The 24,364-nt window shown below is 46.4% G+C and overlaps 2 protein-coding genes across 5 annotated transcripts in view; one reads left to right on the top strand and one right to left on the bottom strand.

Annotated features, from left to right (window-relative positions):
• Window positions 1–1,067: 1,067 nt before the first annotated feature.
• Window positions 1,068–11,835, top strand: LOC306776919 (olfactomedin-4-like). Its single transcript, XM_079267816.1, has 7 exons — window positions 1,068–1,191; window positions 1,299–1,418; window positions 1,514–1,732; window positions 4,796–4,949; window positions 5,144–5,371; window positions 6,568–6,736; window positions 6,959–11,835. The coding sequence occupies exons 1-7, from the start codon at window positions 1,138–1,140 to the stop codon at window positions 7,392–7,394; spliced, it is 1,380 nt and encodes a 459-aa protein (XP_079123942.1). The 5' UTR covers window positions 1,068–1,137; the 3' UTR covers window positions 7,395–11,835.
• A 166-nt stretch (window positions 11,836–12,001) lies between these two features.
• The window catches only part of ndrg4 (NDRG family member 4), a 102,215-nt gene continuing 89,852 nt past the window's right edge, over window positions 12,002–24,364 (bottom strand). For all 4 annotated transcript variants that reach the window (XM_079286768.1, XM_079286766.1, XM_079286767.1 and 1 more), the window contains one exon: window positions 12,002–12,170. In XM_079286768.1, the coding sequence (XP_079142894.1) occupies window positions 12,016–12,170 (155 nt within the window). In that variant the 3' untranslated portion in view covers window positions 12,002–12,015. The remainder of the gene's footprint in view (window positions 12,171–24,364) is intronic.

The following is a 24,364-nucleotide window of genomic DNA, read 5'->3' as shown; positions in this document are numbered from 1 at the left end:
TTTTTTTTTACCAGCGCAAGGCAAAAAGTGTCAGAGAGAGCCTCACTGGAGAGGCCAAAAGAAGAAACTAAATGAGCAGATCCGGGTAAATGGGAATGCAGTGCCTGATTCAAATCTGTAATCTTAATTAAATTTGTGAATCCAGTTATTTGTTTCAACTTTATTGCCAACTAGGTTATTTATTGATGAATTGATGAATACATTTTTGTTCTATGTTTTGTAAACCCCTTCTTAATTTGAACTAATCATTGGCGGATACATATTATATATGTTAATTATTTTTAATAATTCCTCTTTGTATTGTCCGCTAAAATATATAAAAGTTCCGTACACTGTAATTTCGTCTATTTATTTGTAGATTGAACCGATTCGATGATGCCTTTTTTATTGTGCAATTGGTTATTAGTTAATTAAATGTGGTCCTCCATATTGGGGTGAGCAGACCCGTGTCTGAGATGAGAGATTCCAGATTCTGGGAAAGGTTAAAGGGTTGGAGAGGTAGAAGCATTATAGGGGAGAAAGGGACAGACGCTGGTGGGACTGAAGTCAACGCACGTTTTCCCGACTTGCTTCCCCTCACTGAAGAGTCACCACGGAGCCTTGAAACCACTCACGTGGATGTGAAACTCCAACAGTGTGAAAATGTGGAGTTTCACAACAGTTATGGTCAATTTAGCAGTTTCCCTTATTTCCTCCTTTAGTTCAGTCAGTTAACTGAACGTCTCCTATTTTTAATTATTTTTTTTAAAAGCTTCGCAAGACCTGATGTTTGCGTTAACAATTAATCTACACCAAGCAAAACGCTAAAATTGTATTTAAATCATTCATTCTGCGCTTATTGTACCACTCAGGTAAAGGATGTGAATACTTGTTTCACCACTGTTTCTGTTGCTCACACATTGTTTTTAAACAGGATATTTTTTGTAAAATCTTATGATACTCAAGTTTTTTTCCCCCTATGACATATAAAAAATCCCAACCACAAGGAGGAAGTGATCCGTCTCTGTAGGAAACGTGACACATATCACACACTGAGCACACATCCAAAATCACAGATGTTAGTGGGATTGTTCGATTAGAAGCTGCTGCTACAGTCAGACACACCGTCCTATTCAAACTGGGTCTCTCTGATTCACCATGAAGCTGTATGTGATCGTCCCACTGTGTGCTCTGTTCGCCCTCACCCAACAGGTAACTACAACTTTTTTTTAAATTGAACTACAAATGATCATGCACTGCCCATTTTAAATATATTGATATTGGGTATTTATTTCTAATATACAACGTTTAATATTCAGGCACCTTCAAGTGAGTGTTCATGTGAGTTGACTACTTCAGAGAAGTTATTCCCTCATCACAAACTCGTTGTGGTGGTGGACAGTGCATTGAAATGCAACAGCGACATCACCCCACAGAAGGCAAGTAGTCTGTAAAGAACGCAGCCTCCCTCGACTATCTTACAATAATAATTAAGATATTCATAAAAAGTTAAGCCGAGCTAACCTGTCTGCAGGTCGCAGAGCTGGACAGTCTGCTGCTGGGTCTGGAGCTACGTCTGCCTCAGCTGCAGGAGGATGTGTCCATGCTTGAGAGGGAGAACGACGGACAGCTCTACGGGGTAATCAGCCTGCAGGTGATAGAGAACGAACTGATGCAGATCAACCAGCTCGTAGCCAGGCTCAAGAGCGCCACCCTGAGTCACCATCGTCTGACTGCCAACACCACTGAACAGGTAGATTTGCATCGCGACAACGACTCAGCCGCTCAACAATGACATTGTTTAAGAAGGCAGCCATGTGAAAGTCTCCTAAAAGTGTAGGTTGGATGATGATATCTTTGGCAAAAATGTAACATGAAAATACATTATTTATTATTATTATTATTTTATTAAATATATTATTCTAAGACTTTTACTGCACTGTCCTACAGAATGACCATAATGTGCAAATCTGCAGAAATTATGACAATGTTGCATACTTAGATGTCTGGCTTTAATGAAAGGACCTTCCTGGTGATAGTGTTTGCCTCACAGAAGTGGACGTATAGCCACAGTGACCTTACCCATTGGTTTGTGGACGGCCGTTTTGAAGCCTCGAGTTCGTCGATTTGGCCGTCACCATCTTGGATTACCCTGTCGCCATTTGTTTTTTTAGCAAATGATGAACGGAAGTTAGAAGATTTGAAAAATTACAGTAAGCCCTTCCTGAAGCATACTCTGCTTTATGATCTATTTCAGTGATTTTCAACCACTGTGCCGCGCCACACCAGTGTGCCGTGAGAGATCGTCAAGGTGTGCCGTGGTAAAATGTCCAATTTCCCTTAATCGGTCCAAAAAAAATATTATTTAGTTGCTGCTAGTGGTCGATCCGTGATCCGTAGGCCTACAGATCACCCCTCACGGTTCGGCACACATGTGAACCGCTGATTGTGTCCCTACGACATTCCTAAAAATGTCGGGATAAAGGGTGGTGGACAAAACCGTTACAGTATGTAGACATTGTTCAACGAGAAAGACACGACAACGGCAATACATCGGGCATGTCCACACAGATGAAGCACCACTACCATGGTCTGTCAGCACATTGTGCGAGACAAAAGTTCACCGAGCCATTTTACGCAAAATTAAATTTTGCAAATGGACAAACATCAAATGTATAATTCATGGCACAATTCAAACAGGGTAAAAAAATGATGTCTGTCTCTCGCCATGAACTATTAAACATATCTTTTCCAAAATAAGGTACTATGGGGGACACTGGAAGGGGGGGGACTTTGCCTCTCTATTTCGAGAGAGTGCAATTAAGTCACACCCACAGGAGCTGAGACTCGGGGTGAATGACGCCTCGGTTCGGGCCAAATACGTTAGTACGTGCGTTCGTGGATATGTGCGAGCAATCCCAATAATGTCAGTGTCGGCAGCTGGATTCGGGCCGGTGTATTTGGTCCGATTCCGGGCTTGCTTATTTGTGTGGCTTGCTAGACACAGTGAATACACCTCAATAAAATCCACGGAGCTCCTCCAGATGATGTTATGAACCAGACAAGAAGGCGTTTAGTTTCCCGGGGTATCTGGGACTTCCACAACAAGTATTAAGCAGAAATAGAGGTTATTTCTTTCATGGTTGATGGCGGAAATAAATGACTGAAGTTAATAACGCCCCCTCTCCGCCGCGTCTGGCGCGAATGACCACAAATGGCCCCCACGGGTAACGCGGTGCAAATTACGCGATTAACGTTTGGTGTGAACCAGTGGCGGCTGGTCAATAGAGGGCCACGGGGCATGGCCCCACCATGAGCCACACAAAAAAAAAAAAAATTATAATAATCATAAATTATAGCAAAATATATGCTTTTCCTGTTCGTCCTCTCCACCTGTGTGCTCGTCTGCTCGTGCTCTGCACGACACGTCTGAGAACGCGCAGCTTGGGGGGCCTGATCGTTTTGGCCCAAAATAGGCGGGTCTATGAAGCAGTTTAGCCAATTGCTGATTCAAGATATAAATGAGTGACACACAATTTAGCCAATCAGCGACCTCAAATAGATTCAGAGTGGGGCCAGAACGATCTGGCCCCCTTAGCTGCGCGTTCTCGTCAGGAGAAGTCTCTACAGGTGCCCGCGCCAGTGCGAGCAGTACTCCCCCAAGACCCGTTTGAGAGGAGAACTTTGGCGGAGATTCTGCAGCCAAAGAGCTGATATCAGATCAGCCTGACCTCACAATCAGACAGCAGACTAGCGGGAAAGGGAAGCAGTACATGCGAAGCTTCTGTACTAGCTGGATGATGTCATGCTAATAATTTATTTAGCTTTTTAAAACAACGGGGACAGATCCAGCACGGACAGTTACGGGAGTGAGGGATGAGGAGGTAAGGAAACATGAGAACACCAGGACACACATGGAGAACTCTGTCAAGCTACATATTAGACAAAGTGAACATCTTTTCTTCTACATAGTTGTCCTCAGTCTCATCTGCTTAACTTGGTCATGGAGGCATCAACATGTAATAGAGATGTTAAATTAACAGTGAAAACTCATCATAGCTTAATTTAACATCAGTATTCATAATTACACTTCATGTTTACTTCTCCTGATCTTTACCTCCTATAACAAGGTCCATAGGGACATCTCAATTAATAAACATGTTATATTATATTATATTATATAAGTGTTATTGACTGCTTTTTTTGTGTTGGAATAAATGTTAAATATTTAACTGCCAAGTAATAATGCGTGTTTGATACTTACATTTTTTTGCATTAAATCATACTGGGATGTTTGCTGAAATTGATAGGATGGCCCTACCTTGAACATTTTCCACCAGCCGCCACTGGTGTGAACTCACCATAAGAGTCATAGAGTAATCACACCAAAACATAGTAACATGAATGTATCCCACATGAAAATTCGTGACAAAATGTGAAAAAAAAGAAGACGTATACTGATGCAAAGCCCCCTGTTGACTTTGAATGCATCACTGAGCTCATCAGGTAGTTATGAAACCACTCACACCTTTATACAGAGCTGCTAACTGACAATGTAGCATGTCATCAGCTTACTTTTTCAACAGGTACTCATACAAAATATTTTTCAAATGTCAAACTTGTACCAGTCTTTCTATGCAGTCAGGTCTATTGTATTTATTATTCAAAATATTGTTGGTGACATGTTTCTTTGTCAATGTATGAGTCAATCCAGTATCTCTGATGATAGGTAATACTGCATGCAGGGCATTCATGTTTGTAAAAAATCCAAAATAAAAATCCAAACAAATGTTGGGATGTCTGGTCTGCTGCTTAGTTGGAGGACCTGAAAGCAGAGATGCAGGAGCTGGAGTCGTACGACACCATGCGGGTGGTGAACACACAACGCACCAACCAGCGTCTGAAGAATGATCTGGACCAGTGCAAGTCTGGACTTTACCCCACCACCGAACCCATTCAGCCTCCACGTGGTATGTGCCAAAACCTCGCTTTTTCTCTTTTTACTTCTCTTTCACTTCCACTGGAGGCCACCAGAAAATATTACTCTGGTTGTGTATCAATTGCTTTTTTGGCATATTTCACTCATGATACATTTTGCAATTTAACATCATTTGCCCGTAGAAACTGATTAGGCTCCCCCCCCCCCCGCCCCCCCCCCCCCCAGGTAACTGCCCTCACGGTCAATTTCTGAACATTACCGGACCGAGGGTGTACACAGCAGGAGAGTACCCCGGTTCCTACAAGTATGGAGCCTGGGGTCGCGATCCAAAACCAGAGGCGGGGAAAGAGAGCTGGTATTGGCTGGTAATGATGACCTCCGGCAATAAATTCTCCAACTATGTCCGTTTCTACTCCAGCCTGAGCTCTCTCATTGTTGGAGTGAGCGCACCAGGTAAAGAACTCTTGTGTTAAAGTTAGAAATGTACTTCCTTATAGTTCAGTGAACATATTTGTTCAATAGAGACATATATTGTATTGCAATGCAAGTCCGGGTAAAGCATGAAGAAATATGTGTTTATCAACCACCCAGGCAAGTTTGAATGATTTAAAATGTCACGGTCTGGCAAACAGACAACAGGCGATGGGCCCAAATGCAGACAAACACGAAGAGCAGAAGGATTATAAACGATGATTTCAATAAAGAAACATACAAAACCAAACTTACATGCCAGCTGAGTCGAAAAGTGAGTAACAGAAATCAAAAGGCTTAAAACGGGTAAAATGACAAATGAAACAGGATTAGGTACATAAGACAACTCCTCGAGGGATAGAAACAGGAAACTTAGCCGAAGAACCGACAACCTACAGGACTATGAATTCGCAAGAAACTAATCAGACAACAAGACGACACAGGTGGGCAGACACAAGGGCAGGCCGAAAGCTGATAGATGGAAGAAACAAAAGGGAACAGAGCGAGGCGGACGAGACTAATAAAACACAGGTGATGCACAGAAAAAAGGAGGGAAAAACAAAGACAAGAAGTCAAACAAACACAGGACAGAATAGGCAGGGAACGTCAAAATAAAACAGGAAACAAACAAAGCAAAATCCAATATCATGACAAACGAAATGGTAAAGAAAGTTAGGTTTAAGAATCGTAAAAATACTGCTTATACCGTCTTACTGCTGCACGCTCATTAAGCACAATGTTAACATGCATTCCATATGGGAATGGGGTATGCGCACAAGAGACTTCCACCAGCTAAACAGACATAAGCACAAGTTTGACTGGAAAACGCATGCAGCACGCTTTCATGAGCATCCTAAATGACAGGCACACAAAGACGGCCGGTAAGGAGACAGAGCCAGATAGCCAGCACACTACTGCTAGCTAGAAAACTGAAGGCAATGTTTTTAACAACAAAATGTGCAAAATAGATTTTGTTTGTGGGATTTATTGACAGACAGAAAAATACAGAATACAACCATACTTATAATTTATAAATGTAAGGCACCCAAAATACTATTGGTTGCTTTCTTTAATATTTAACAAATTATAACAATACTTATGATTACATTCGCTCCTTCCACTCTTGCTTCTTCTTCTTCCTCTTCTTCCTCCTCTTCCTCTTCTTCTTCTTCTTCCAGGTAATGTCCTGATCCATACCGCTAACCCAACCACCAACACCATCCAGGGTCCAAATGTTGTGCTGTATGGAGAGGCCTTGTACTACAACTGTTACAACCAAGATACTGTTTGTCGATTCAACCTCACCACCAAAACTGTTATCAATTTCCAACTACCCAAAGGCACCAGGTTCGCTGATCATTATTTGTGTTGCCGCCAGAAAGAATAACATGAGACAAGATATCTTCCACGTTTGCATGAACAAGTTGAATTGTGTCGTTGTAATGTTTGAATGTACCTGTTAAAAAATGATTTAAGTGTAAAATTATGAACATGCGAGCATAACATGATTTCAAGAAAACTACTGATACATTGTTTTACAAATGAAACATCACTTCCGTTTTTTTTCAGGTTTAACTCAAAGGGTAACTTCTGTCACCTTGATGAATGCTACTCGTTCACCGACCTGGACCTGGCGACAGATGAGTCAGGCGTCTGGGTGATCTATACCACCACGCAAGACTTTGGCAATCTGGTGCTGTCCAAGGTGGAGGAGAGCGAGCCGCTGAGACTCGGCCAAACCTGGCGCACCTCCCTCTATAAGCAGGGGGTTACTAACACCTTCATGGCCTGCGGCGTGCTCTATGCGACACGGTACGTCAACAAAGAAGTTGAGGAGATCTTCTATTCATTTGACACCACAACGAGGGAGGAGAGGTTCAATGTTGGTGTCTTCATCAGCAAGATGTCTCCCAACATTCAGTCCCTGAACTACAGCCCTGTGGACCAGATGCTACATGCCTACTGTGACTCCTACATGGTCTCCTACAAGGTTTTGTTTGGGTAAATGGATAATATTGACAACTTTTCCCATAAAATGTATATCTTAATAATGGTATGCAGTAATAGTGACTAGCACGGAAAAATAAAGGTGACTCTTTAATTCACCTTATTCTTTGTCTTACCTAGGGTGCATTGGGTCTGTTTATGATCTTACTTCCTTTTACTTTACTTGGCTTTACTTGCCAAAAGAACTGTTTCTAAGCTTTAGAAAAAGCTGCTATAATTCCATGAACATAACCATTCCCAATATATGATCAGTTTATCAAAAATAATGGTTATTTGGAAATTTACAACAAAGTTTTTTGGAGCTGTGAGGAGCTGTGAGGAGGACTCTTTCTACATGTGCTTTTGTGTGCCGGGTCCAAGTTGCAGGTTTAATTAATGTAGTAGTTAAAAATATTCTCACATTTCAGGCAATTTTCATATGTTGTCCTCAGTCACTGACAGATATGGTACTCCAACACCATTCGATCACCACAAATGTTTGGGAACATCCTGAATGTTCCCAAACATCTGTCATTGTGTACAATGCTACTGGTGCTAAACCCAAGAATGAAAAGAAATGCACCGAACCAGAAGTGAAAGCATTGAGGGGGTGTGAAATCACCTGTGCTATGAGTGGTTTACATGGTAAAGCTACATGATAAATTAGGCATAATGTACTTTTGCATTGCAAGAATTACAGTAGTTCTATCTGTAGCTGATTGATGAATGTACCTAGAGTGTGGAAACATTACATTACGACTTTCCAGAAACAATTAATTTGCATGAGGTGAAGAAATGTTAACAGTATGATGTTAAATAATAATTAAAAAAAATTTTAAACAGTTTGAAGTTCTCTAATGTGTGTAGCATTGCTCTCATCGAGGGGTGGCATCTGTCTATCAAATAATATAATTTATAGATATACATAAAGGGAAGGAGGTGAGAGCTGCTCACCATATATTGAAAATGCATGTCAACATAACTGAAAATTATCAGACAACCAATAACTTCTGACGTAAAGTCTTTATTTCATATTTGTTACTTGATCAGTACATGGACAGAGACAGATTTTTTTATATGTATTTGTATATAATATATTGATTACACATTTGAATGACAGCAAAGTAGGTAAGAGTCCTTCCACTGTCCTTCTACTGTTCTGAATAGAAACAAGCTCATGGGGAAGACCCCATAATATGAAACAATCAAACGAGAAAAAAATAACTTATTGCTCAATACAAATGGCAGTATGGCTCCCCGTCCCACAACGGATCCATTACAAAATCCTTCTCCTCACTCACAAAGCCCTCCACAATCAGGCCCCCTCCTACCTCACCGGCTCCTCTGATGCCAACCTCCTGTCCCTTCCGCTCAGGACCAAGCACCGGACATGGGGCGACAGAGCCTTCTCCATATCTGCCCCCTCCCTCTGGAACTCTCTCCCCAAAAACATCAGAGACTGCACTGACCTTTCCACATTCAAATCACAAATCAAAACTCACCTGTTCAAAACTGCTTTTAATGTGTGACTATTATTGTGTACTTTGTTTTTAGTGTATTGTTTTTATATATGATGATTTTAATGTAAAGTGTCTTTGAGTGTCAAGAAAAGCGCTATATAAATAAAATGTATTATTATTATTATTAGTATGAAGAAGAAGAGTAGTAGTAGTACACATGAAACAATATCATTATGTCAAGATGAGGTTACACCCTATTGTTGCCTATAAAAAAAGAAACTCCAGGGGAAGAGGAACAGAAACATGTTTAAGTTGTGTGTTAAGAGTGTACGCTTTGGGTAACCTGCTCTATAAAGGAAAAGTATCTACAAGTGCAAGGAGGACCGAGGTCTACACAAACTGATTAAGCGCCAGCTCACAGGAGCTATTGATTTCCACACATTGCTACCGAACTTCACTATGTATAGACTTGACGAATAGCAGGAAGGAGCTTGGTTTTTATGTTCAGGGTTAAACGTCAAAGACACGGGGCAGGGATAGAAGTGCAAACCATAGTGAGGGGTTCTGAGAGGTGCGGGTTGACAATACTGTACAGCACTTCAATGAAGGACAAAATACATACAGGGTCCCCCCGGGCAGTTTGGGTCGAAGTCGTGTGGGAGGAAACCTAAGTGTATATGGCAGAAAATAGCTTAGTAAAGAGAGAAAACGCTGAGCGGTGAACATATACTCCGCTACATGCAAACTTCAGTGGTCATGAAATTCACCCATGAGGTTCTGAGAGTAACTGAGGTGTCCGATCTGGCTGTCTAATATCGTCACAAAATTTCTCCTTTTTTTCAAAATTAAATTCAATCTCTCTAGCGTCATCAAAAATCCCATTCTTTCTACTTTTAACGTTCATTCACTCACTATTTTTTCAGGTCAGATCTCTCTCCATGTTTCGGTAAAAACACCTTTTCGTCTTCTTTGCTTTAAAATAAAATAATAAAATTCTATCTGCTGGTCTCTCGGGCCCCCTGGTGCTCAGAAACACAACTAACACTACCAACATTTTAAAAAGTGACTTTAGCTGATAGCCCTTTAGGGTGCGACTAGGTTTGCCTGTGAGAGCCGGGGCACCTTGTTATTGTTTTAGGGGTAAGGTTTTTTTTACTTTAAGGTGGCTGCGGGTTGCCCTACATTCCGAGCTTGCCGCCCAAATGGCTCCAAAAAAGCCCCGCCCCTTACAGGCCACCTCAGGGAAGCGCACACCTCAGCAATTGGAAGCTACGCCCCTTCTGTGAGGGGACCAAAGGTTTTTCTTTGTAAAACTGGAAACAGGAGAAGGTGAATATGGTACATGAAGAATGTACATTACCAAGCCATGAAACCAAGGGGCTTTGGTATGTCCGCGGAGAGGGGCTGGGCACTGTAAGGGAAGGCTGCTGCCAGTTCTTTGGCGGTGACCCTAGAAAAGAGCAAATTGGGTCGGCCTGGTCCTGCCTCGGTCCCCCCTGGGCTTGTTCGGTTTGGGTCAGAGTGTGATTCTACTAAATACTACTTGGATACTAGAATGCCCTAAGATAACGTTCACATTTACATGCATATACATGTTAATAAATACTATATATTCAAATGTGAGATGACACAGGTTAAAGCTGCACTCAGCAACATTGCAGTAATGTGGCTCCAAACAGCAGTAAGGGAAACTAATGTGATTTTTACCAGCCTAGCCTGTTTCTGATGCTCCAAACAGCATCACGCCTAATGGAATTGAGCTTTCTGTCTTTGGAAAGTGATTATAAGTGAGTGATTGAAGTCTGGAAATCCAAGTCCAATTCCACCTCTGAGTTGCTTACTGATCAAGTGCTTCATAGTAAGTTTTCTGCAACAATTGCTACATTTGATGCATTAATATCATTCATTTATCATGTCTCAGTGCGCTTAACGACTGGTGGCCTGAAACCATGTGTAAAATATGTACGTAGTCTCCGTGACGTCAACCATAGTTTTCCGAAGTGACCAAAGACAGCACCCACATAACTACGCATAAGTTTAAGCCTCAATATAATTAAAACAGGAGAGTTTTATAAAAATCCACCGCCCAACAGTTTAGTTGTCATGAACAAATAATACGTGTTAAAGACCAAAACTGTTTTTTGGACCAGGATTGTAACATGTTTATTTCTGCTGTAGTGTCGGCCATTGTAAAATGGAGGTCTACATGGATTGACTCGCCTCAAGTGGCCATTTGAGGAACTGCAGCTTCTGTCACTTCTGCGTTGGCTTCATTTCTCAGCAAAGGAGGTTAGCGCTTGCCTGATGCGCATATATGCTGATGATATCACTTTTTCGCACTCTAAGAGTAGTTTACAAGTTTGACATAAAATCTCACTGAGTGCAGCTTTAAATCAGTGTGGTGTGCTCTAGCTATGCTCTTAAACAAAACCTAACAAATCCTCTGTAAGCAACAGGTGCACTCGTCTACGTGTCTGTCAAATTCTGGACGCGCACCCTCTGACACTTACCGTTCTCCTCATGGAGAGAAATAACCAGCTCTTACAAACGAGACAGAAACAGAAACAGAGAGAGAGATCCTCATAATTTGTCCATATGACAGCAAAAGAAAAAAACGCTCGCAAAATATACTGATGCATAACACTTTTTCATTAAGGTACCACAGAAAAGCACTTTAACCTTCTCTAACAGATTTCCAAATGACATTATTAACAGCAGCTCATTTCATATATTGCTGTTTTGGACTGGTGACAGAACGGGTTACGTTGAGATGGCTATTTCAAGGTGTGGTTAGGGGTATTAGTAGCAACACGTATGGTATCTTACAGTGGAGGGGTGGGGGAAGATGACAGACAAAGGGATCTGGAGGAGATAGATGGAGACAGAGAGAGCTGTCTCCACCTTTTTGAACTGTCCTTCCTGTTGCATTCTATCTACCACGTCTGACTTCACAGCTTCACATTCTCCTCATCTCTCTCTCTCTCTCTCTCTCTCTCTCTCTCTCTCTCTCTCATCTCTCTCTCTCTCTCTCTCTCTCTCTCTCTCTCTCTCTCTCTCTCTCTCTCTCTCTCTCTCTCTCTCTCTCTCTCTCTCTCTCTCTCTCTCTCTCTCTCTCTCTCTCTCTCTCTCTCTCTCTCTCTCTCTCTCTCTCTCTCTCTCTCTCTCTCTCTCTCTCTCTCTTTAGCAGGACACCTCCATGGTGTGGGTGATGGTGCCAACTCCCTCGGGGCTGTCGGAATGGGTGCAGGCCCGAGAGCGGGACCCGTCTATGGAGCCGGCGCTGGTCAGGGAGGCCGTCCTGGAACGAGCCAGGCGAGTCATGCTGGCGGATGGCACTGGGAAGAAGGGGAAATAATTTAAGCATCACATTTTGTAAAAAAAAAAATGTGATCAGTTGATATTGTGGAGATGTTAAGAGTGCATGCTAATGTGGACAACTGAAGAATATCTTTTTGTAGCTGGTGAGAACAGGCAGCTGACCGGCAGCCCTGATTGGTTGGAGTTGTTCATTAAAGTTGTCAGTGTGTTGACATTGGAAGCACCATGCACTTTGTGTTATATGACGCTCAGTTCTCCTAGAACTGTATTATTATGATGAAATTAGTTTTTACTTTTAATTAATTAGATTGTGTTGTTAGCTGCTGTCTCCATGGTCAAGAATGACCGGTCAAGCTCTTTGTGTTGATCCGGTGTCTGAATATGTTAAGCTTGAGTCTTACCCAAATCAGAATGAGTCTGAAAAAAATGCAATAAAATGGAGTCATGTTTCTGGTCAACTGTTAAATCCAAGTCCAAAACGAATATTCCCTTGAGCTCTGTTTTTGGTCTCCACCACCAAGAAAAATATCGGGCTCTTAAGCGGCTGAATGGTCAATCATGTGTTTTCACTCCGACAGTGTTTAGAAAATATGAATTGGTGTCTTTGACATTCATTAATTTCCATTTACCTTAGTGTCGTACATCAATTTTTAGAATCAAATTTAGTTTTTGCAATTTAATGAATATGCCACTGACAGTTATGTCTCTCGCCAGCTTTTATGACACAGTTAAAGACATTTCTCATTTCATCTTGAACCTTTTAGCAAGATGCTCTTAACAAGCCTATCAGGCTTCCTTTCTCTACTGCACTGCAGAGTCTTTTGTAAGATATGCAATGAAAGCCCCATGGCCAGAGCACTAAGACAATTTTCAGTCTCAAAAGCATGCACACTGAAATTTTCATATTTTAATCTTTGCTTATGTGGTTCAGTCTCAGCAGTTCAGCGCAGAATCTGCATAACCCTGAGGATTGAGTTCAGTCAGCGTTTCATGTCATCTTAATTTGCTGAAGTTCTCATTTCATTACATAAACTAGATTAAGTTTTCTGTTGGCCACTCTACTTTAAAGTCAAAACTATTAGTGTCCAATGTTGGTAAGCATTTAAAGACATGGTCATTTGTCACAAACATAGTCCAAGAGGCTGTGCTCAAAGCTAGCAGAAGGCCATGCAAAGAGCAGGACTGGAGATGCAATGGCAAAGGAATGGGGGCGGGGGTGGTAAGGGCAGTATATTTTTGATAAAACAATGATGGGGTATATTGTACGGAAGCACTGAGAGGCAAGTAAGAAAAAAAAAAGATTCTGTGGATCCATTTTTAAAGTCTGATCTAAATTGTTTTAATGTCTTGTGCTTATGATTTAAGAACTGGTGAAAAAAAGGATAATCTTTCGAAGCTCTTCATCTTTGCTTTTTTCCATTGTCAAGAAGAGTTGACCTCTCATAGCTGCCTCGGTAACATGTCGACACATTCAAGGGAGGAGAAGTCAGGCTATAAGAGCGCAAAGCATATATTCAACGTTGAAATGTAATCAAACAGAGAAAATGTATGAATAAATATAACGAAATGTTCTAATCAATTGTGTAACAAATGTTTAACTGCATAGAAATGATTTAAACAAATGTAATGAATGTTTCTGTGTGTTCTGTGGAGCTGAGATAGATGTATTGGGCAAGTGTTGGGCAAGAATGACATTGCTGTAATCAAGACCAGATGTTGGGTGTAGTCAAGAGAAAGATCTAGAAACTGATGCAATAGTTGAGTCATACCGGCAATGTTCGGCTTAACGCCCTTTCCAGAGGGAGGGGGGATGAGTAATGGACCAAACAGGTGGGGGCTGATCACAGCCCATATGAGGAATATAAGGACATGCTTGCAAAGAGCAAAGCTGGGATTTCATCGCGGATGCCGTACCAAGCGCATCGGAAGAAGATACTAAAGCCTGCAGCTGATGTATTGAGGACTTCGTCTCTGTTCACGGAAAAGAGACCTCTGTTCGTGGACATTGAGATTAAAAGACGAAGGTTCTAACTCTCCCCACCGCTCGCCTCTTAACATCTGGACAACTGAGAAAGCCGCAGCTGCCTGAGAAAGACTTTGTACTGAGTTTGGAAGTCTGCTGAACGGGCTCCGTTGCGGAGCGGGAGGATCGAGGGTCTGGCCAGACCTTCGCTCCTAAAAACTCCAAAAGAACCTTTTTCATCGCACCATTGGACATCCAGCTCCAACCGAGCCGTCTCGGCGACTAAAACTAATGAGTATAATCGAAGAAGATAATTAAATTGACTAATCATGTGTAGTGACATTTTATGTGAGCTGTAGCTGTAACCCTTGCAAAACTAACTAATATAACCTGCAATAAATATCTAATCTGCATTTAAAGTGAAATTCTCAAGTGCATTAATTTGCTGAAGTAGTAAAGAGTTCCTCGTGACAGTAAAAAGTTAAAGCTATTGTATGTCTAACAACTGAGTTCTGAAAGGTTATCCTAGAGATCGAATCCACTTAACAACCCCTTACGGTTTTAGCAAGAATTAATCCTAGCCGTTAAAACCTAACCTGGCATTTACCAAGAGCACGGATCCATAAGAGGGAAGCTGCCATAACCGACGCGACTGGTGTGAGCGCCCGGGGCCAGGACTGGTCTCTCGGCCGAGCGCGCTCTGACCGGAGGAAGCAGGGTAGACGTTGGGAGTAACGGCAGTTAGCGGAGCCAGGCGAGTTCCCTCGCCAGAACACCAGCTCGAGAATCTTTTAATAGAGAGCTGAGTCAGTAATTAGCCCCGTATCGGGCCAGAAGTACCCAGGATCTAACACGTGGCGCCCATAACGTGGGGCTCGACGGAAAAGGAGTACGTTGAGTCTAAAAGAAGAACCCCGGCAGCTAAGAGAGGCTGTCGTTCGTGTACGAAAAGACCTGAGGTGAGGCGTTGGGTTGAAAGCAAAGCTGCCCAAGCCTCGAAGAAGTCCGATTGCGAAGACATCCACGAATCGAAGCTGTGTGTGGTATTTACAGGCCAACACAGGAGAATCCGCAGGCGACGGGGAGCATCGACCAGACTCGCCCGACCTGTAGAGGGACCAGAGCCTGATCCCATCCCTTCCTCAACGCGCGACGAGAGGCTTTGGGAGGAAGGCGACTCGAGACAACAAAGACAAAGACAAAGTCCAAGATGGAAGAATCGCCCGGAGGATCCGATAGCGGCGGAGGCGACCCAGCGGTACGAGCCAACGGCCCTGATGGAGGAATCGCCACCGGACAGCAGAGAGGACCCAACGGCGACGGAGGCAGCCCGCAGACGGAGACGACTCAGCAGGACGTGCCAGCGCCATCGACCCCGGACCAGGCAGTAGACGACAGCCCGGACCAGCAGACGGACGCCGCTGGACCACAAGGAGCGACATCGGGAGAACCGACACCGATGCCGTATCCAGGGGCACAACGCAGAAGCGAGGTCCAACATCAGATCATCCTGAATGGCAGAGGATGGGACACCTGGGACAAGTCTGTTCAACAACACCTATTCGTCCTGCATGAAGAAGCAGATAAGGCGAAGGTGGGGGAAAAAGTAAAAGCAATTTGCAAAGATAAGGGGGGTTATCTTGCTCCCCTTGCCCTTGAGTCAGGACTGGTGGTGGCAGTAGTAGAGTGTGAAGGACCGCCGAAAAGCAAACCGAAGATAACAGAATGGCTACGTTGGTGGCTGGAAGTGATGAAAGTCATAAAAGGAAAAATAGTCACCGTAATCAGCCCGTCAAAAGACTATGACTCAGTCGTAAAGATGCTGGCCGCAGAAATTGTAGCGGGGGCAGTGACTATACAGAAGAATGTAAAAGCCACCCCCCGCTACAGAGAAAGTGAAAAAGAGCGAGAAGCCATAGCGGCATGGATAGCCGAACAACCAAGTTACCACACGGCTCCCCACGAAGATCAGCTCAGCGCCCAAGGGACCTCGGTGCACACGGACTCCTCCGCGGGGGCGTCCTCGGAATCCGACATAGGGGACAAACAGGACAGCGGCAGCAACGGGGAGATCTCAGAGGAGGACGAAGTGAGGGACGACTCAACGCTGGACAGGAGCGCCGAGTACCAACTGCTCCCGCCCTCCATGCAATCCGGGACTCCCGCTGCCGCGGCAGTAAAAAAGGTCCTGCGGGACTACAACGGCCCAGAGCCGAGGCGGCCCCAGAAAGCTAGGGGTAAGACCAGACACGTTCACTCCCCGAACCCAGAAGAGCATCTTCAAAAATTGAGAAAGATGCCCGAGGGGACCAAAAAATATGCGAACCAGACAGGGTTAACCGCATATAACCACTTTGGAGATTTTTGGGACATAGACAGCCATGGACTGGTTGTCTTAACCAACTCACATCTAAAGCCTCATATCTCCCGGTTCAGAAAGAGTCTGGTAAGAGAGGCAGGCAGCCTCTACAAAGAAGAACTTGAGGGGCGCCTCCCGGGATGCAGACAAAGACAGGAGGAGGTGGTGGTTACGAGCGGAGGAGAATCAAGCCATTATGCGGTGCTACACGTACCGATCGAAAGATATGAAGATGGCGAAGATCAAGACGCCTATCGGGACAGCATAGAGGAGGCATTAGAAAAAGGTGTCACCCGAGCAAGCGAATTGTCCTTCAAAAGAGTCGTTATATGTAACGACGGCGCCAGGTCCGGCAACCTACCCTGGGAGGTAGCAGAAGAAGCGGCAATGAGGATTCTGCACCTCCTGATGAACGCTCCCCACGGGTGGAACAACATCCGCGAGTTGGTGATAGTCACCTCGGTGGCCCAATACCAAGAGAGAAAAGAGAGAATACTGAGACCCCTCTTCAAAACGGAGGGGCCAAACAACTGGAGGGCAGGACCGCCGGAATACGAGGACGAGAACGCCCCAGTTGCGAAAGCAGTTCTGCCACGGCTCCCGCAATCAGCAAGATTGAAGAAAGAAACCAGGACCGAGCAGAGGAGCTACGAGGAATCAACTCCCGGTCCTTCAGCACGAGAGGAGCGACGTCCACAGGTCAGCTCAAGCCAGGAAAAACCACAAAAGGAAAGAAGAACTCCAATCCCCTCTCCCCGGACAGTAGCGGTGCAGACAGAAGAGGAAACCCCCGTGCCAACCAAACCTCCACGGGGGATCACCAGCCCAGCAGAGTCCGTCGGCCTGCAGACAATGCGCTACTCCGGAGGAGGAGAAGCGCCCATGATAAGGTTCGAAAGTCCAGGCGGGAGCAGGGAAAGTCCCAGGGCTCCACAAAGAACGCCAGAACCAGTTCAGCCGGCCTCGCCGTCAGCAGAACCAGAACGAGAGGCGCAGGAAGAAGCCGCAGATGTAAGTTCAGATGAAGAAGAAACAGCGCCAAGCCTGACCTCCATCGAATACGATGCTCCAGGAGGAATGACCGACCTGAGAATAGGAAGCAGAAAAGGCAAGAAGAACGCGCTGCCCCTAGTTTCAGTGTGCACGGCTTCGCTGAAATTCCCCCGAGACGATCGTTACGGGCCCATGACCACCAAAGACGGAAGAAAAGCCTATGCTCCAGAGGTCGGTCAAACAAGTTATGATGTTCCAGAAATATGGCTGCACGACCTCGAAGGAATGAAAGGAACAATGGTCTACGCGACAAAAAGAGAATGGGCGAATTTTCTAATGACCCCGACCTACGGCTCCCTCGCAACAGCCACGGAGCTGACGGGTAACTTTCGCACAGGCTTTGTGACAATCGTGTACGACGTCATGTTGCGACGCCTGAAGAAAGCAGCCTACAAGCTGGCAGCGGAGGAAAACAAAGCGCGGAGGCAAGACATCTCGGGCAGCGAGGACGAACAGCCACCTCCAGGGCAGAGCCTCGCTCGAAGCAGCTGTCCCACCACCGCTGAAGAAAACAACTGCATAACAAAAATGCAGGCTTCCACCCAGAGCTTTGGTGAGTTCAAAAAGATCAAGGCGATGGTGACAAACCGAGACCCAAAAGAATCGGTGCAAGAATATCTGACGCAGAAATGGCTTATGGTAAAAGCCAGTTCCACAAACGATGAGGCGAAAAGATTGTGGCTGGCTCATGTGACGGACCAACCGATGGGTCCCGAAGAAACCGCGGAACAGCACTACCGAAGATTAGTGTTGGAAGACTGCGAAGACGAGGAGTCACACATCGAAAAGGCAAGAAAAAGCTTAGACAAAGGGCAAACTCTCACCCAGGCATGGTACGCCTTGCGACAGGCGATTCCGCCGGACAGAAGTGTGCAAGTCCTTAGGAAGCTGACAAAGGGCCTAATGAATGACATCGATTTTGTGACCCTAAACATCAGCAAAAGTACCACCGAACAAATCCAAGAAACAGTAAGAAAATGGGATTTGAAGAAAAAACACTTGGAAGACAAAAGAGAAAAAGGAAACCAGCCGAAGCCGCCGGCTCCCAGGCCCTCGTATGACAACGCAAGGCCCACCGAGGGACCCGGTCCTTCACAGACACAGAGAAGGCAGTCGGGAGGATTCCAGAGGAGTCCACAAAACTACGAGCGTGAGCCAGGATTCCGGAGGGGTTCTCAAGGCTACCAAGGCTACCCGCGAGAGCAAGGACCTCAGCGGGGTCCACAAGGAAGCCAGAGGGAGCAGCAAGCTCCAAGGCAAGAAGGCTTCCAGAGGCAGGGCGTTTACCACAGGGCCCAGCCGGATCAACAACAGGAGGGGCCACGGCCCCCGCCAGCCAACAAGAGCGGTTTTCTCTCTTCCGAGGATTACAACAAGCTGACGACAGAACAGAAACAGGCCCTTCGTGCCTCCCGCCTAGAAGCTGGGAGCGAAGGGCAGAGAAAGTAATGGCTAAGCGGGCGCGGGTCACAGTGGATCATGCCTACTGGGTGGGGGACGACATATACACCGACGTGGATGGAATCCCCTATCAGGTAGATACTGGTGCAGAAGTGTCGATGACCCGCAAATGCCTTGAAACAAAAGGACACCTGACTGTTCAACTAGCCGACGGAACCATCAAAAAGATTCCGTTTGGCGTCTGGAAAGGAGTTGTATGGGCTCTAGGACCCTACAATTTAATGACAATAACAGACTTAAAAGAGCTGCATAGCAGCCCAGGCAATCGAACCCCAATACAACAGCGACTCAGAGTCCTCGGGGCAAAACTAATCCAGATGGGATCATTATCACCGGAGTGGTACAAACCAGTGAACATTCCAGAAGTGACCAAGCAACAAATCGAAGACAGCGACCTTTCTCCGGAGGGAAAAGAAACGCTAGAAGACATACTTTCCAAAGCCGGAGTGGCTAGGTTCAAAAATGACTGTGGAGACATGGGTGCGAAGTACACCCACACCATAGAAGGAGGTGTACACCCGCCTGTCCGCCAATACCCCCTGAATCCAGGGGCCGTTGCAGAAATGGACCTGATAGTCACGGAGCTCAGCGAACTAGGAGTGGTGCGCGAGGAGCCAAATCCCATCACAAACAGCCCAATACAGGCAGTCAAAAAGCCTGAGTCATCGGGAGGAGGATGGAGACCTGTTATCAACTTCAAGGCCCTCAACCGCAGGACTGTCGCCAATCGAGCCAGCCTGATCAACCCACAAGGGACGCTGAAGACACTAAGACTGAAAAGGTACAAATCCTGCATAGATCTGGCAAACGGATTTTTCTCGTTGAGGCTAGCCAAAGCCTCCCAAGGCAAGACCGCGTTCACCCACAAAGGTAAAGCGTACGTCTGGGAACGGCTACCGCAGGGCTACAAAAACTCTCCGAATGTTTTCCAGTCGGCAGTAATGGACATACTTGACGGCCTAGAGACAACAATCTACATCGATGATGTATTCATTGCAGATGACACCGAAGAAGAACATCTGCAAAAATTGAGAAAAGTCGTAGAACGACTAACAGCAGCCGGCTTGAAATTGAATCTGAAAAAATGCCAATTTGGACGATTCCAAGTGAACTACCTGGGGTTCCAGGTCTCCAACGACCTGGGACTCTCAGACGGATTCCGGGATAAAGTGGAGCAGATCGACCCGCCAACCTCGCTGAACGAACTACAGCAGGTGCTGGGGCTCTGCAACTACGTTAGGGACCATGTCCCTAGCTACCAGAAGTATGCAAGACCACTGTATGTAAAACTACGAAAAGAAAAGCCAGAAGATGCCCACAAGCAGTGGGAATGGACCGCAACGGATCAAAACAGTTTGGAAAACCTGCGGACAGCCATTAAAGAAGCTTTGCGGCTGGAGCCACGAAGCCTTACAACAAAGCTGGTGGCAGAGGTCAGTTGCAACGACGACGACGCAGTGGTAAAAGTGTGCAACGAGGGCGGGGGAATAGTCACTTTGTGGAGCTACACCCTGTCCTCCGTGGAAAAGAAATATCCCGCAGAAGAGAAGGAGTTGGCAGTTCTGGCAAGGTATTGGAGCACCCTGAAAGACCTTGCTCAGGGGCAGGGCATCAGGGTCCTCACGCAAAGCCAGGTCCATCGATTCCTAAGAAAAGCCACGGTAGAGAGCACGAAGGCGACGAACGCGAGATGGGGACGTTGGGAAGACATCCTGCTGGACCCAGACCTCGAAATCGGCCCTGCACAACCCGTGAGTAAGAAAAAGACGACTCGGGACGAGAAGCCAGCCGAACCGATAGAGTGGACTCTATACACCGACGGCTCGCGAAAAGGACAAGACGACAAAGCCTACTGGGGCTTCATTCTCAAGCACAATGAGAAGGAGCGCTTCAGACAACGAGGCCAAATCCCCGGCAGTGCCCAGACCGGGGAGGTGACAGCAATACTGGAAGGTTTGCTCGAGTTGGAGCGAAGAAAGGTGAAAAGAGCTAGAGTCATAACTGATAGTTATTACTGTGCTCAGGCCCTTAACGAAGACCTGTCCATATGGGAAGAAAATGGTTTTGAGAGTGCTAAAAACAAGAAAGTAGCTCACGAAAACCTATGGCGAAAAATAGCCGAATTGCGGCTAACAATGGAGCTCGAAGTGGTGCACCAGAGGGCCCACACGCGAGCAGGAACTCATTGGCAAGGAAACGAAGAAGTGGATCGTTTCGTCCAGATGAGACAAATTGTCTTTGTTGGGATCGAGAAGTGGGAAGATTTGCCCAAAGGACGGGTAGTCCCAGAAGAGAACGTGAAGGAGGTGGTGCAAGCAGTGCATGGAGCACTTGGACATGCAGGCACCGTTCCAACGCGAAGGGAACTGGAAAAGCAGCGACTCTGGATTCCTGAAAAAGAGGTCCGCAGAATCCTTCAAGACTGTGAGTTGTGTGGTCGATACAACGCAGGAAGGAGAGGACAAAGAGTGGGAGGACTCACCATTAAAAGTACCGTACCCTGGGGTTCTATCTGCATGGATGTGGCAGGACCCTTAGGGGTACCGGGTAAATGTGGAGAAAAGTACCTGTTGGTGCTTGTGGACTCCATGTCAGGGTATGTAACCACAAACGCCGTAAGAAAAGCTAATGGCAACAGTGTTGTTAGCATGCTGGACCAAGTCTGTGGCTACTTAGGGTTGCCTAAAGAGCTCAGGACTGACAACGGAACGCATTTTCGCAACGCTAAAGTGGACCAGTGGTGCCAACAGCATGGGGTAATGAGGATCTACTCTCCCCCATACACCCCCCAGGCCAACGGGGTGGTGGAAAGGACCATTGGCTTGGTGAAAAGTTGGATTGGGAAAAATGCCAACTCGAGAGAATGGAGCACTAAGACCCTGGAAATCGCCAAAACCCTGAACGACCGCTACCGAAGTGACAGGCCCTCCCCTGCGGAGGAGCTGATGCGCCGCCCCTTCACATCACAGGAAGTGGGGCGGGGCTCCGAAGATAAAGAGCCCAAGCTTGAGCAAAAAGTGCCACTTCGAGTAGGACAGCGCGTCTGGATCAAGGCTCAGGTCGGTGCTTCTAACTCTGCAGTCAAAGCCAAGTACGATAAATCAGACATAGTTGTCAAGATATTGGACAGTAATACTGTTCAACTCAAGAAGAAAGGAATCCAAGGAGTAGGGCAGCTGAAGCCAGTTCCGTACTAGGAGAAAACCAGGAACTCAAAAATGGCCACCCACATACAAGCTTTACCACCCTTTGTCAGAGTGGCCAATGTCAAAGGGGTGGTTAACATGAGAAGGAGTACTACGGGGCTCTGGGCAGGAAGAGCCATGAAGAAGTTGGAGTATGCAAAAAAGGGCTTTCTCTCAGAAGAGAATGAAGTCTTAACATGGAAGGAAATCAAGAATGATTGTGTGGTCTGCCTGCTGCCGACCACCCTTAACCTCACATGGCAGGGACCCGGAAACAAGAAACCACACCGGGTCTCTGGACGAAGAAAGGAATTTGACCGTATGACCCACAAACCAGTGAAGGTTTTGGATGCATATGTGTGCGGTTTTTGTCGTATAGCGCTTTTACCAAGGTTGCACTTCGTCATCCAGTGGGATCTGCGGGGGACAAAGCTGAACTTTAAGGACTGTGTCTGCCAATGGGATGGACACAGGCTGCTCCTCTGTGCGTCTTGCTCCGTACTCCAGCTGAATGGACTGCTGGTGCAAGCTGGAGCAGCCGACGGATGGCAGGTGAGAAAGTTTCTTCAGCCAATACAAACCCTGGCACCCGCCTTGTGGGAAGGTGAGGGTGCTGCCGCTCCTGTTGATCTATCACACAAGGAGACTGGAGGACCCTCGGCACCAGCTATGAGCCCACTCGACGGCGATCCACACGAAGCAAGTGGAAACAGTGCTGTCCCCATGAGATCCTGGTGGGAGTCGGTGGAAAGGAACTGGCCATACAGCCCAGGCCAGGCCGAGGTTGCCAACCCGCCCCTGTCTTCCATACAGATCCCGGGGGCCTTCAGGGTCTATCGCAGCCCTGATGACCCAGGCTACGCAGCCACTGCTGCATCCTTACCCGATTGCCGCTTGGCAATGGTAACACGAGAAGGGTGGATGGGGCCCTGGGAATTAACAACCTGGCGCGTGTTAATCGAAGAGGTGTTTTGTGATCCTGATGTGCCAATACATGAGCTTGCCCCAGTGCCAACAGAGGCTGGTACTCGCGGCACGAATCTCCAGTATAACACCACGGATCTGGACGCCTTCCACCACACCGGTGCCAGGACCAAAGAAAAGAGTAAGATTTTCACGCTCACCCCAGAGGGGTGGCGGAGAGACGGTGTTATGCAACTACCGGGCTCTTGGGCGACCAGAGCGCCAACGCCTACATGGGAGGCCAGCACAATGCGCGTCATGGTGACGCTGAAAACCGTGATGGTTCCATTCGACGGTGTGTACTCCGTCGGGGTGGAGCTGACCAGAGCGGATGAGGCGGAGCCTCCTCCAAACCCACGCGCAGACGCAAAAGGTTTGACCGCTTGGGCACGGAAGTCATTTCGCAAACTGCAGCGGGGTGGAAAGCCTCGCAGTAGCAGCACTTAGAAAAGTATAGCTGCGGGAAAAAACGGCTCTTGATTGTCAACATGTCGCTGCCAAACCCACCAAACAAAGATTGCAGGGACCTATCAATAGTCTCTCAGTCCCTCCTCGCACAAAGAAGGCCATATCTGCAATTGCCGAACGAAAATGTCTTTTTGGACAGACCCCAACGCGATTTTGCCTACCGAAAAGGCCTCTGTGGATCCGGCGCCTATTTCTGCAGCAATGGCGAATATAGGCGCTCGATTGACCTGTCAATACCCGGGAAGGCGGAATTGCTGACTGCTTTTCGCACAGGATGGCAACTCCAATATGACAGAGTCAATCGGACCCATCCGTGGCTGCTGCAGCCAGTCCTCCCTTGTCCTGACCAATCCCCCTGGATCCTGAATACCGTTTTCATCTCAGTTATGGGTCTGCGGTTGAAGTTGCGCTGGGGTCCTAACTATGCTGATTATTTGCAAAACGACTATGTTGATCTTTCGCTGGGTGAAAATGTGATCTGGACCACCAGCCCGGTCATGCGGCGTCTCATAGCGCTCCACGTGAAAAACAGCGCGCGCTGTGTAATTGAGAACCAAGACATAGAGTTGCGTATGGTTCATTACCGCCTGCCAGGCCTTGGCCCACCGAACCCGGACCCATGCCTGACCATGAGGGAATTGCCTCCTTCCAGATTACGGACTAAGGGGCTTGGCCGGCTTAACCTTCACGAACCCTCTGCAGCATGGGCTAAAGTAACGGAGCTCCAGACGGACGACGGTCAGCCGTTATACGCATCTC

The sequence above is a fragment of the Melanostigma gelatinosum genome, assembly GCF_949748355.1.
Source record: "Melanostigma gelatinosum genome assembly, chromosome: 1".
Lineage (NCBI taxonomy): Eukaryota > Metazoa > Chordata > Actinopteri > Perciformes > Zoarcidae > Melanostigma > Melanostigma gelatinosum.
The sequence above is the reverse complement of the archived record's forward strand: the minus strand, read 5'-3'. Positions and strand labels throughout refer to the sequence as shown.